Raw genomic sequence first — 12,660 nt, forward strand, 5'->3', positions numbered from 1 at the left:
CAGTAAAATATAATTTGTATTTGAATGATATGAAGTTAGTCTTTGTCTAACAGTCATGTTCAATTCTTAAAAAGATACATTAATAGTAAAAATTCTCACTGTGACTTTATTTTTTATAAAGTTTCTTGTATTTTAATAGATTGTATTCATAATATTTTTTGGTGCATGTGGGGTTTATGATTTATCTTCTTTATTAATTGTGCCTTTTATCCATTTATAATTATCTTTGTTGTAATTCAGCTTAAGTTTTCTCTTAACCGTTGCTGATACTGCTTCCTTTTTGTTTGAATTTGCCTGATTTCTCTTTGCCTACCCATTTATTTACAACTTTTTGTTCTTGTTATTATCATTTTGTGTTAGGTGTGTTTCTTGAAAACAGTTGGATTTTATATTTTTCAGTTGACCTAAACTCCCTTTATGGGAAAATTCAGTCCATATACGTTTATTGTAGTGATTTATGTATTTTATTTTATGCCTTATATTTTACTTCATATTATTATATATTTTTACATCCTATTTTCTTATTTTTGCTGCCTTGATTGCATTCTTATTTGTTGTGTTTTCTTTTCTCTTTGCTAATTTGGAACTTCTACTTTTTCTTTTCCTGCTCTTGAGATGTCTGCTTTACTATTACTTGAAAACATTATGCAATTTTTGCATCTACTCATAGGTAGTATGATTATTACCTATATTTTAGGGAAGAGAAATGTGAGGTGTAGAAGATTTAGACAGCTTGCCTTAGGTTTACATAGTAAATGGCGATAGTCTTGCCCCAGGCTGCCTTTTTAGCTAGTATGCTTTAACACCCTTGGAGAGAGGCATACCTTCCACATCCATTAAAAAGATAAGAGGGCATACATTTAATTTTATTATGCCATAAAAATAAACATAGCCCACTTAGTAAACTATAAAATAACGGTGCTAATAAATTTATAAATCTGAAAAATTGAATTTTTTTGGAAAATATATAATAAAATTTTCTCAACATTAGAAAGCAAAAGTAGAATAGTATTCACGATTCAGAGTTATCTAAGAGTCTTCTCTGCAACAGATTCAAGGAAGATGATATTACTAGTAAAGTTTTCCAAACATTCAATAACTTTTTATGAAATAATATTTTGTTTTGTTCCAGAGCATAAAACATATTGGGACAATGATCAAAACCATTTTATGAAGCATGTGTATACTCCTGGTATAAAAACTTGACAAATAAAATACAAAAATTTCCATAAAAGTTTTCCAGGTACCTGTAGAAATATTAGAAGAAACTGAGCCAACCAGTTCAACAGTAAATTTAAGAACTATCTTCCATGGATAAGCAAAGATAATTAAATCTACGAAATCAGTAATATATAACACCAATAAATGCTGTTAGAAAAAAACCGGATAATCTCTACTAATGCCAAAAAAGAATTTGATAATCTTCAATAGCCATTCTCGTCAGAAAACTTTTTAAAAATCTGAGAAAGCTAGGAATAAGTGAGTACTTTTTCAGATAATGAGAAAAAAAATCAGTGATAAATTCATAGCCAACATTTTCATTGTGAAACTGTAGATGCAATCTCATTGATATTAGGAAAAAAATTTCCTGCTAGCACAATTTCTATTTTATATATTTTTAATGTTTGTGTATTTATGAATGTTCTGATTTTTAAAATGTTTTGTTTCTTAATGTTCTGGTGAAAGAAATATGCTCATATATCTGAAATGAGTCCATTTTATTAAAATGAAATAAATGAAAGTTGTAACATTACTGTAATGACCTTTTTTCTCTATCAACTTGCCACAATTAAAAACAAATCCCTACTAATATGTAAGTCTGGCAGCAGGATTGTGAGATGGACATGCTCACAGCTTGCCCTAAGGAGTATAAGTTGGCAAAACAACTTTGTGGAAAGCTGCTTGACAGTTTTTACCAAGAGTTTTAAAAGAGTTTATGTCCTTTGACCCTGTAATTCTAATTCTGGGAACTCCAGCCTAAGGAAATCATGAGAATGGCTGACAAAGATTTGTGTGTGAGGATGTTAATTACAGTGCTATTTGTTTATTATATTTTAACAATTGGGAAATAACCTAAAATGCCAAACAATGGAATGGTTAATATAAAGTATGATACAGCCATGCAATATATAGTCATAAAGATCATGCTTTTGAAAAACTTTATGTAAAAGGACAGATACAATGTTAATAGGAAAAAAGCTGGATACAACTATATTTAAATTTGATATTGATTTTATAAATATATATATATGCGGAAAAAGTTTAAAGGACTGGAAGGAAATATTGAAAAAAATATAACACTATCAGGGTGTGTTAAAGTTGGGAAATTTCTGACTCCCTCCAAGATCACATAAATCATCATCATGGGTTTACGTTTCATATTGAGAGATATACTTAATTCTAAATTAATATTTGAATGTTAACCTGGGCTATAGGCTGAGATTTAATCTCTGTGAAGAAAATCACTATCTTTGCAATGATTAATATTTCTATTTTATAATCACAGTTTCAGCTTTAACTTCAACACAAGTTTAGCTTTAACCATGGATAGTTCAAGTCAGTTGAGAAACTGAAGATAGAACTATGTCTTGTAACATCACTACCAGAAAATTACCAGTGGGTTAGTTGTGGTATCTGAAGTTATAGGAAGATTGGCAAAGAGCTAGTATAAAGTAATCTCTTCTTGTCCCTTTACAAAAAGAATTAAGCCTTCTTTTAAACTCTGTTGAAGAAAGTGAACAATTGCAATCATAGGGCTGGAAAATGCCTATAGATGTCTTATGTCTACCTGTTTGTTCTCCAAATGAACAATGCCAGAAAACTAACATAGGAAAACATCTGTGTCAGAAGGGAGAATCTGAGGGTTGCAGTGGCTTTTGAGGTGCTTTTTTCTTTTTTTCTGTTTTTTTTTTTTTTTGAGATTTCCTTCACAAAGCAAGAATTTTTATATCCAGTGGGAGTCTTTATAGCCCCTGAGAAACTACCTCTGTAAGATAAAAGTTTCCTCATCTGTAAAATGGCAACACCAATAATATGACATATTTTATAAGATAATTGTGAACATGAAGTTAATGCCTGCTTGTGAAGGTCATCACAGTTGTTGGGAATATATTGCTTATGCTACCTTTGCAAAATTTCACATGCCTTTTTAGGCCTGTTCCCATTGGATGACAAATCTGTTTATTGAGCCAAAAAACAGCTCCTGGAACTATGCAGAATAAGTCAAATCCACCATCTACATTAATAGTCCTTCGAATACTTGAAGACGGCTTTCATGAATTTAATAACTGCTTTCTGTGGCTTCTTTTTTTTTAATTTCAAGAATAGAACACAGTAGACTGTAAAAATGAGCATTATCAGTCTTCCTTTGGATTTTCTATGTAAATGTTGTTTAACATTCAAATGGTACTGATTATAATTTGAGATATTAACAGTTAGATATGCCATTGTGTCCCTCTGTTATTGTTTGTAAAGGAGGTTAAACAGTATATTAACTTCTGAGTAGTGATTTACTGTTGCTTTTGTCAGAGAAAAATAAAAAAGAAGTAAAATAATATAATTTGATATTGCCTTTGAGACTTTTCAGTTTGTAGAAGTCTTTATTTCCTACTCAATTTTATTTTTTTTAAAAAGCACACATGTAGTGTAAATACAGCATCACACAAATGCAGAGTTGTTCTTTTCTTCCTGGATTAAGCTGTTGTGTAATATTGCTCTGTAACCATTAAGCAGCTGCTCTGCCTCAGAGATGCTCATATTTCCTTTGGTAGACGAAGGGAATTTACTATATGAATGTCTCCAAATTGCTTTAAGATCTTTAGCTGTTGTATCAGCTATTTAGATTTATAGTGGTCTATGAAATGTGAAAAACATGTTCCTGAAAGGCCCCAGGACCTTGGAGGTTACAGACGAGGTTATGTTAGCAGCAGATAACCTGACATTTTGCTGAGTTTCACCCCCTATCCTACTGCAGGACCCCTGCCCATTGCAAAATCCTCTCACTTATTTTGCTACAGCCCTCAAGTATTGTCTTCTGTATGCTAATGAATAAGCACTAGTAGGTATCCAAGTACTATTTTAAGTATCTGAGTACTATTTCATCCATGATTTCTTTTTCACTCTGCCAAGTCTTGGTTAATGCCTGTCCGTTACAAAGGCTATGCTGCCTGCAGAGATGCATGAAGGTGGCAGCCATCTGCTTCAGGTGCTTCTCCCAGGCTACCCCACTTGCCTGATTCTCACCTGTCCCTGTTCCCATAGGTACATGGTTAATAGGCATCACCACTCGTCCTCAGGAAACCTTCCTCCACTAAAGTCTCACTGGGCTCCATGCAGGAGTAGAGCCCAGTGGGACCTCTGTGGTTTTTTGCATTTTATCCAGTAGGTTCCAAAGAAGTTCTGATGTATTTCCAATGCTTTTCATAGTTTCGGTAAACTACCTCTTTCCATTGTTTCTGTAGATTCCAATTTCTTAGAACCTGGGAAGTTGGGGGTGGGGAGTGGAGAAACACCCTGCTATATTCTGAATTGTCTTCTTTTTTTCTGTGAATAGCTGCAATAGTCATTGTATTGTCTGTGTTTGACTGCCTGACTGTCTTCCCACTGGTAGAATTGGCCTTGAGCTGACTCATCCCTTCTTCATGATTTGGCTTCCAACAGGCTCACACCCCACTCCATCTTAATGGTCATGACTTAGGAGCAGATGGATCTCTGACTTCTCATTGGAGTAATAAGGAAATGAACTTCAGATTACACATAGATATTGTAATGTTATTTTGTATTACCTCTGATATAGTTTATGTAAATACATTGAAATGTTCATCACTTATTCATCGATGTGTTTCACAAATATTTTTGGGCTCTTACTATTTAAACACTTCCAGTTCTTTGGTTGTTACTTTGTATTAAATGCTTGACATTACACATTAGTACACAACAAAGTAAGAGATACAATCCGACCCTAATCATTACTCTTTCTCATGTGACCCAAAAGCCTAAATACACTCTTCAGCAAACAAGTTCTAGGGAATAACAGAGGTTAGTATAATTATCCATAAATCTTAAACCATCTGTATCTACATTGTAATAAAATGACTAAGATGTTAATGTGTGACCCTGTTTTTAAAGTTGAATTTTACAATTTTGTTCTGTGTTTATTTAGTACTTACTCTATATATAGGCAACGAGTTAGTCATTAAGGAAGATATAGAGATGAACAAAACCCAGTCACTTCTGTAAATAAAGGATCTGATAATCCAGCAATGACCGCAAGACTTGAAAACATCTCTCAGAAAATCTGAAAGTACAAAGTATAAAATTAGTACAAACTAGGTGCTATACAAGTACAGAGGAAAGAGATTTCTGGCTGGGCCAGTGGGTGGGAGAAGGAGTTGGAGGAGCAGTTTACAGAGTGGGTGGTGGTTGGGCTGGATTTTGAAGGATGAGACTAGAATGTGTAGAAAGAGGGCCATCTCATCTCAGGGAGCTGCAGGAGGAAGATATGAAGGGTAGGCATTTACAAAGTACAATTGGGTGATGAAAAATAATCTTGTGTGACTGGTTAAGTATATGAGCTGTAGTCATGATAAAGGAGGTTGTTTTGTTTTTTTGTTTTGTTTTGTTTTTTTTTGAGATGGAGTCTTGTTCTGTCGCCCCGACTGGAGTGCAATGGCTCCATCTCGGCTCACTACAACCTCTGCCTTCCGGGTTCAAGCGATTCTCCTGCCTCAGCCTCCCGAGTAGCTGAGACTACAGGTGCCCGCCACCATGCCCGGCTAATTTTTATATTTTTAGTGGAGATGGGGTTTCACCATATTGGCCAGGCTGGTCTCAAACTCCTGATCTTGTGATCCACCCACCTCGGCCTCCCGAGATAAAGAAGGTTTTGTACTTAATATATTTACTTTATTAAGTTTACCCTATATAAAATAAAGTATAATGAACTATAAACAATAAGAAAAGCAACAAAAATCTTTCTATATGATAGTAAGTTACAGTGGTCCAGAAGAGTCAAAACATCTCTTTCCCTGACCAGGCAAGACAGTCAGTGTCCTTTTTTGTATTCATGACTTTTAGCACCTTGTACAGTGATTGTTACATAGAAGTTTCTCAATAATTACTGAAATGAATTTAACCTGGTAAAAATTAATTGCTCAAGAAATAAGAGTTTCTTAAAATAGACGTGCGTTAAATTGGGACATTTTGTTATAATACTCTTAAAAATATATATATATTTTTCAGAATAATGACTTAATGTGGCACCTGTTTTATCCCCTACTGGGATCTTACAACTTCCTCTCACTCCTTCTTTCATTCTGTTTCTAAAGAAGGTGGGTGTGTGGATGTCAAACATCAGTGGCTCCTCAGTTCACAGCAGTGAAACACATATGCTAATTGAATGATTTTCTGTCTTTTCGTGCTATGTATGGTTGAAAAGCAGTGTGGTGCCTTTTGTTCTGGTAAATTTTCTGAATAAAGATTTGCAGATCATTTTGGACTGTCTGGAGGCCAGTGTGCATAATTCGGTATATAGCTGATCGCAGGTTCCACTGGCCCTAAGATCTTAATTTATTGGTAACATGCTTATCATGGGGTTTATATTTTTATCTCCAGTAGTAACAACTCTATAAGATAGGTGATTTTTATTGTCTCCAATTTTTAAGTGAGGAATCTGAGGCAAAAAGAGGACTAATAACCTAGCCAAGATTTCATAACTGGTCATCTGTGGCTAGGATTCAAATCCCAGCTCTTTGATTTCAGTGCTCCATGTTGCTACACTACCCATGCCTCACATCTCTGAACTGAATCTAATTCCTTGGTCAGCCCTGAAGCTTTATGTAAAATCCAGTCAAATTGCCAGTTCTTAGAATCTAGTTTTGTTTGTTTGTTTCTCAGATGTATTTCAATTCTGAGGATTTTCAAACTTATTCTCACCCTAGGACAGAAGCAAGTAGGCCATAACCTCCCCCGCTAAGGTATTCCTCACACTCATTACACCCCCTTAACATAGATGAGAATGGGGTGGGCAGGGTGCAGGGTTCCTGTTGTTTCCGGGAGTTCTCATCTCTAGTTTTGGACATAGACCAGCTAGCAAGCAGGCTCCATGGCCACTGTGGACTCTGCCCAGGTGTGACTTAAGGGTCATGTGGCATTCCCAGAGGCCTGGATTCACCACCATTTGCCAGAAAAGTTGTCTAATTCTTGAAATAAAAGGAGTCTAGTGGAATAGTAGCAAGGGTGAGGAAAGCGGTGAAATCGTGCAACGTATATTAAAGATGCCCAGAAATAGGTCAACGCAAAGTTCTGTATTTTCTGTATATACAAGTTCTGCTTTTTATGTTATTAATGACCCTGGAACAAGGGTCGGGGTGCTGGTAATAGCAGCTCACTTTTCTTTAATCAGAGAAGGGTTTACAGAAGAACAGTGGCTTTTAGAGATCTTTGACATTATTCCAGCAAGGTGCTAATTGTGGTTGTGGTTTCCTTTTTCTTTCTTTCATTTTTCACTTTAGTCTACCAGGTGCTACCGAGTCAAAAGCATTCACTGAGAGCCCACAGACCATTCTGTATGCATGGGCCATGGCAAATCAAACCGCATCAATAAACCTGTACTTTTAGAAAGGGAAGAAAAAATTTTCCTAAGAGATTATTTGGTATCTAAACTTTTTATATTTGTTTAAACAAACCTAATTTGCATTCATAAGAGTCATTTTTTAAAGTCCTTATTGTAAGCGTATTTGGTTTTTGTTCAAACCTTTGGCTTTAAAACACTTAAATTCTAGTGTATAATCATTTATTTTACTTTCTGCTTATATTGATCATTTTTCCTTTAATGTTTATTTTCAGGTTACCTTGAGGATAGTTTTGTAAAATCTGGAGTCTTCAATGTATCAGAACTTGTAAGAGTATCCAGAAGTAAGTAAATTGTTTTGTTACTACTTAAGCATGCAGTATGATTTAAAATACTTTATATTTTGAACCTTAAATGTAGTATAAAGAGTGACCACATATTAGGAAAATTTGAATTTTAAAATCTTAAAACTTTTGATGAAATAACAATATATTTTGCTTGATTTTCTAAAATGTTTGCATTCAAATCATCAAAACTTTGTTGTACAAAAATAATTTTGGGGTTTTTCTGATTGCCATGTTATTGGTATTCATTTAATTCACTGTTCTCTGCATGACCATAGATGGCCATTTATATCAAAGGAAGTGTGATTAATTAAATGTACTCTATGTTGTTATGATAACCCACATAAGTTTCCTGTAGATAAGTGCTTTTTCATTTTACTAACATTTTGGTGGGGGTTGGAGATGCACAGGATATACACACTAACGTGCAGAGTGTAGAGGGATGCAGAAATTAACTTTGCAGATTGTAGTTGGATATAGATAGAAAGCATTGTTATCCAAAACAATGTCCAATTGTTTTAACCGGCCACTTCACCTGAGACACCATTCTTAGCAGGCTGGATCAGATGTTTCTAGGCTAAGCTCACCTGGCAGGCTACCTAAGCAAAGGGGACGTTACCTTGATTAACTCTTTTACTTATTACTAGCATGTACAAACATATCCAAGATGCAGATCTATATGTACTAATTATGTTAAAGAAGGTGACTCCTTTCTTCATACTCCCTCCACTGATTTAGCTTATTTATGTAACTTTGAAGGGTATATTTTCACCTGACATTTTGATAGAATGCATCACACTTTGGAGTGATGTTATTCAGATGATGTAGTCACACTCTGATACTTGCCTAAGTTGTGTTTCTCATTTGGGTCATATTTAGAGGTCATGAATAAGAGTTATGATGATCCAGAAAGAACAAAGAGTAATCGAGTTACTGAGGATAAGAATAAGCAGTGTTTTAGAGTCTTGTTGTGCAGTAAAGGAGTCTCCACGCTATCACTGACTGTCTTTTGAACCATAGTTCCTCAAATAGCTCACATTTCTAAAGTGAACAGTGCAAATAGCATGTATAGCAGGGAGTGATACATATGAACGTTTAAGATCTTAAGTAGTTTATCCTTTCTGGTATAATTCTGGAGTGGATAAATGTATGCCCAAAAGACTTCTCTCATGGGTCTTTTTACATGGTGGCAGTGTAGGAGAAGAAACACAAATATCCTGTATTCTGGTAGCCCCAGGGTGTGTATTCGATGGGCAAGGAGATTGTCCAAGGCAATGTACCTTAATGTGTTTTTCCAGATCAATATGTGATATCCAAAGGTATCCAACATTTGAAAGTTTTCACTTTTAATTTGGGAAGAAATATGCCTGACTTATCAGTAGCACTTTGTAGCATCAGGTAAGACAGGGGTTATCTGAAGGGGTGTGTGTGTCTTCCCCATACTCTTCTTTAGCGGAAAGGCTTATGGTGCTCCAGTTAGGAGGCTTATTAAATTATTTGCTTAAATTTGTACTTCTCTGAGTTCAAGTTCAATGGTATATTTTCATCCTTCTTAGGAGTAGGGCAGTAGAGTCAGCTGTCAGAAAATATTTATTTAGTACCTCATGATAGGTAATATTATGCTAAGGGCTGTCAAAGGAGAACCACATTAGAACCTTCAAAAGCCCAGATAGATATTTTGAAAAATCTGAATTTCAAACATTAAAAAAAAGATGAAAATTATCTTTCTAGAACAGTTCAAAACCAAGGTAAATTTAATATACTTCATTCATTCATTCTTAACTTATAATGTCATATCCTAGAAACTTTTAGGTTATTTGTTATAACAAACATTACTGATTTGTAATTAGCACATTAATTATCTATATTCATTACGTAATTTATTCAGCAAACATTTATTTTCTCCTCCATATGTAAACAGGTGTCTCTGAAAGGCCTGATAAGTTATCCTCCTAAGTGTTTTAATATATCCACATCATAATCTTTGTTTACACAATTAAACTTCATTATTTATGAAATAAGGGTTTGCTAAGTAAACATAAACTTCAGCACAACACTTATGTGTGTATCACAAATTCTGACTTCTTGAGGGTTTACAGTATTCTAGTGCTTTCAGTCCTCTAGGGTTTTACAATCAGAAGACCCACTGATGTGTATGTTGACTTTAGCTAATGAAGCCATTCAGCATTAGGATAGTGATCTCTCTTTTGAATGATATTATCTCCATCTTAAAAGTTGATTTAGGATCAGCTTTTGGAGTGAGGAGAACAATAAGGGAGATTAAAGGTTGGCCTCTAACCCTTAGAATCCGAGGTTCTTTGGTGCTTCATTTCTAAGAGGATGTCGGCATCCTCTTAAACATGATTTGCAGCTTTCAGCCTTCTTGTGGCTCCCTGGGAGAGGCGCTAACACTGATCTTTGCATGTGATGTAAGTTCTTCCAGAGGCTCTTAAGCAGGAATATCTGACTGAGACTTGCTGTTCTCACACACTCTCTTTGCCATTAAATAATTTCCATGTGTGTTATTTTAGTACTTTGGCCATGTTTGTTAATCTACTTTCCTTTCTGTATCTCCCATTTAGTGTCAGAATGCATACTAAATTTTTACAGCGCTCATGCATAAATCCGTAGACAAATTATTTTATTGATATCTTTACAAAATTAGAACATAATATGTGTACATATTTATGGAATCCATGTGATCTCTGGATCCATGCATACAGTGTATAATGATTAAATCAGGCTATTTAGGATATCTGTCATCTCAAACATTTATCATTTCTTCATGTTGGGAATGTTTCAAATCTTTTTTTTTGCTATTTTGAAATATGTAATACATTGTTGTTAACTGTAGCCACCCTGCTGTGCTATCAAATACTGGAAATTATTCTTTCTGTCTATTATAACTGTATGTTTTTACCCATTAACCAATCTCTCTTCATCTCCTCACCTCCCCACCCTCCCCCACCTCTGACAACCCCTTCGATGAGATCAACTTTTTAAGCTCCCATGTATGAGTGAGAACATGCTATATTTGTCGTTTTTATTGCTGTCTTGACACTCCGGAATAATCTTTCTGGAACAAAATTTAGAAAAAAACAATTTCTGAAGATTTTAAAATTATCATTTACTACAAATTACATCTAGTTTATTTATGGGTAAGCAAATTATGTTAACTATGGAGCCATATGTATTCAATAGAAACTATAAATCTTTGCCTAAATATTGCATGAGCTTAATAAATTGAAAATAGTTTATGTAAGGTGGAACCTCTAAGTTTCCTGTTAATAACTCAGGTCTATGAATTGTATCCATTACTGTGATAGGAAGCCAGACAGATTGTTTACTTCACTTGAGCCCCTGAAATACTCCTTCTAGCATGTACCCCACTTCCAGTGTCATATAGAACATGGTTCTAATAATAAATTATAAAACATGTGGTTACTGTGGGATTTCTTACCTCACATTTTTTTAACCTTTGGTGTGCCTCAAGCCACAACAGACATAGCTACATTTTAGCTGTCCAAATAATTCAAGCCATCAGGCATAGTTACTCATTGGATACAAGTATTTTCTGTGTAAAGGATGTTACAGTGTATTATATAACATGAACAATCTATCAGAAGGCTGGTAGATAATCCAGAAGTTTGGAGCTGTTACTAGTCATGTATATACTGATGTATTTAATTTTTAGTCCAGAAAGGGAGATGTTCATTGTGTATTCCTTGGTTACTTCTCTGTGAGAAAGCTTGTACCTCCTAATCATACTTTTTAAAAAATATTTTCAGTTAATCTTAGCCTGCCTAATATTAAAATACAATTCAAAGGATAGTGAACACATTTAGAATATTCATTAAAAATGAGGGGTAAGAAAACTTCCATAAAAATCTGCAATCCCTTTGGAATTTTATACTCAACTTGAGGCAGTTGGGAGAGAGGAGGAGTTTAAGTAGACCACGTATGCTTAGAGTGAATCTCAGGGGCTCTAGAATTTTGTTGCAAAGCCCCAGAGTACAATTTCGTGTGAGCTTTTGAAGGGCTGATTAAAAGAAATAGAAACTATTCTTGAGGAGTTCTTTGACACCAACCTGCCCGGTCTCCACTTTGCCCATGATCTCTACCTATGACTTTGCTTCTGCAGCAGTCCCTGTTTGGAATGACCTCCCTCTAATCTCTTACTCATTCTCCAAAGTCCAGTGCCAGCTATGGCTTTTCACAGACTTCTTGGACAATTCAAGCTGGCATTGGATTCTTTTTCCCTTGAAATTCTACAGCAGTTTTGGATCATGTCGTTAATTTGGACAGTTTCATTTTCATCTATTTTGGTATTTATGTGTTTCGCATGAATGTTTTACTTACCCAGCTTGTTGCCCAATATTTTTATTAAGGGCAATATATGAGACTATTTTGTACACATTGCAGCCAACACCTGCCAGCAGTGGACACAGTCAGTAATTTGTTGAATGAACAAATTTTCAGCAAACAGGTTCATTTATACCTCTTCCTCTGCTTTTAACACGTTTTTGAACTGTTCATCTTTGCTAACCATTCCAGTCTACCAGGGAAGAAGTTTGGAGGAGAAAGCAAAGAAGGAAGGGAACTCACAATGGTTGAGCACCTGTTATACACTAGGCATGATTCTAGGCTCTTATCACTACCTATTTCATTTCATCCTCAAAATAATCGTATGTGTCAGGTTATTATTACTCCCATTTTACAGTTAGGAAACTAGGGCACATAACTTAT

General features: G+C 35.0%; 1 protein-coding gene across 21 annotated transcripts in view; it reads left to right on the forward strand.

Annotated features, from left to right (window-relative positions):
- The window catches only part of NFIB (nuclear factor I B), a 240,025-nt gene that overhangs the window by 158,120 nt on the left and 69,245 nt on the right, over positions 1-12,660 (forward strand). For all 21 annotated transcript variants that reach the window (XM_016960604.4, XM_054657934.2, XM_054657936.2 and 18 more), the window contains one exon: positions 7,846-7,914. In XM_016960604.4, coding sequence (XP_016816093.1) covers positions 7,846-7,914 — 69 coding nt within the window. The remainder of the gene's footprint in view (positions 1-7,845; positions 7,915-12,660) is intronic.

This window comes from Pan troglodytes, chromosome 11 (assembly GCF_028858775.2).
Source record: "Pan troglodytes isolate AG18354 chromosome 11, NHGRI_mPanTro3-v2.0_pri, whole genome shotgun sequence".
NCBI lineage: Eukaryota > Metazoa > Chordata > Mammalia > Primates > Hominidae > Pan > Pan troglodytes.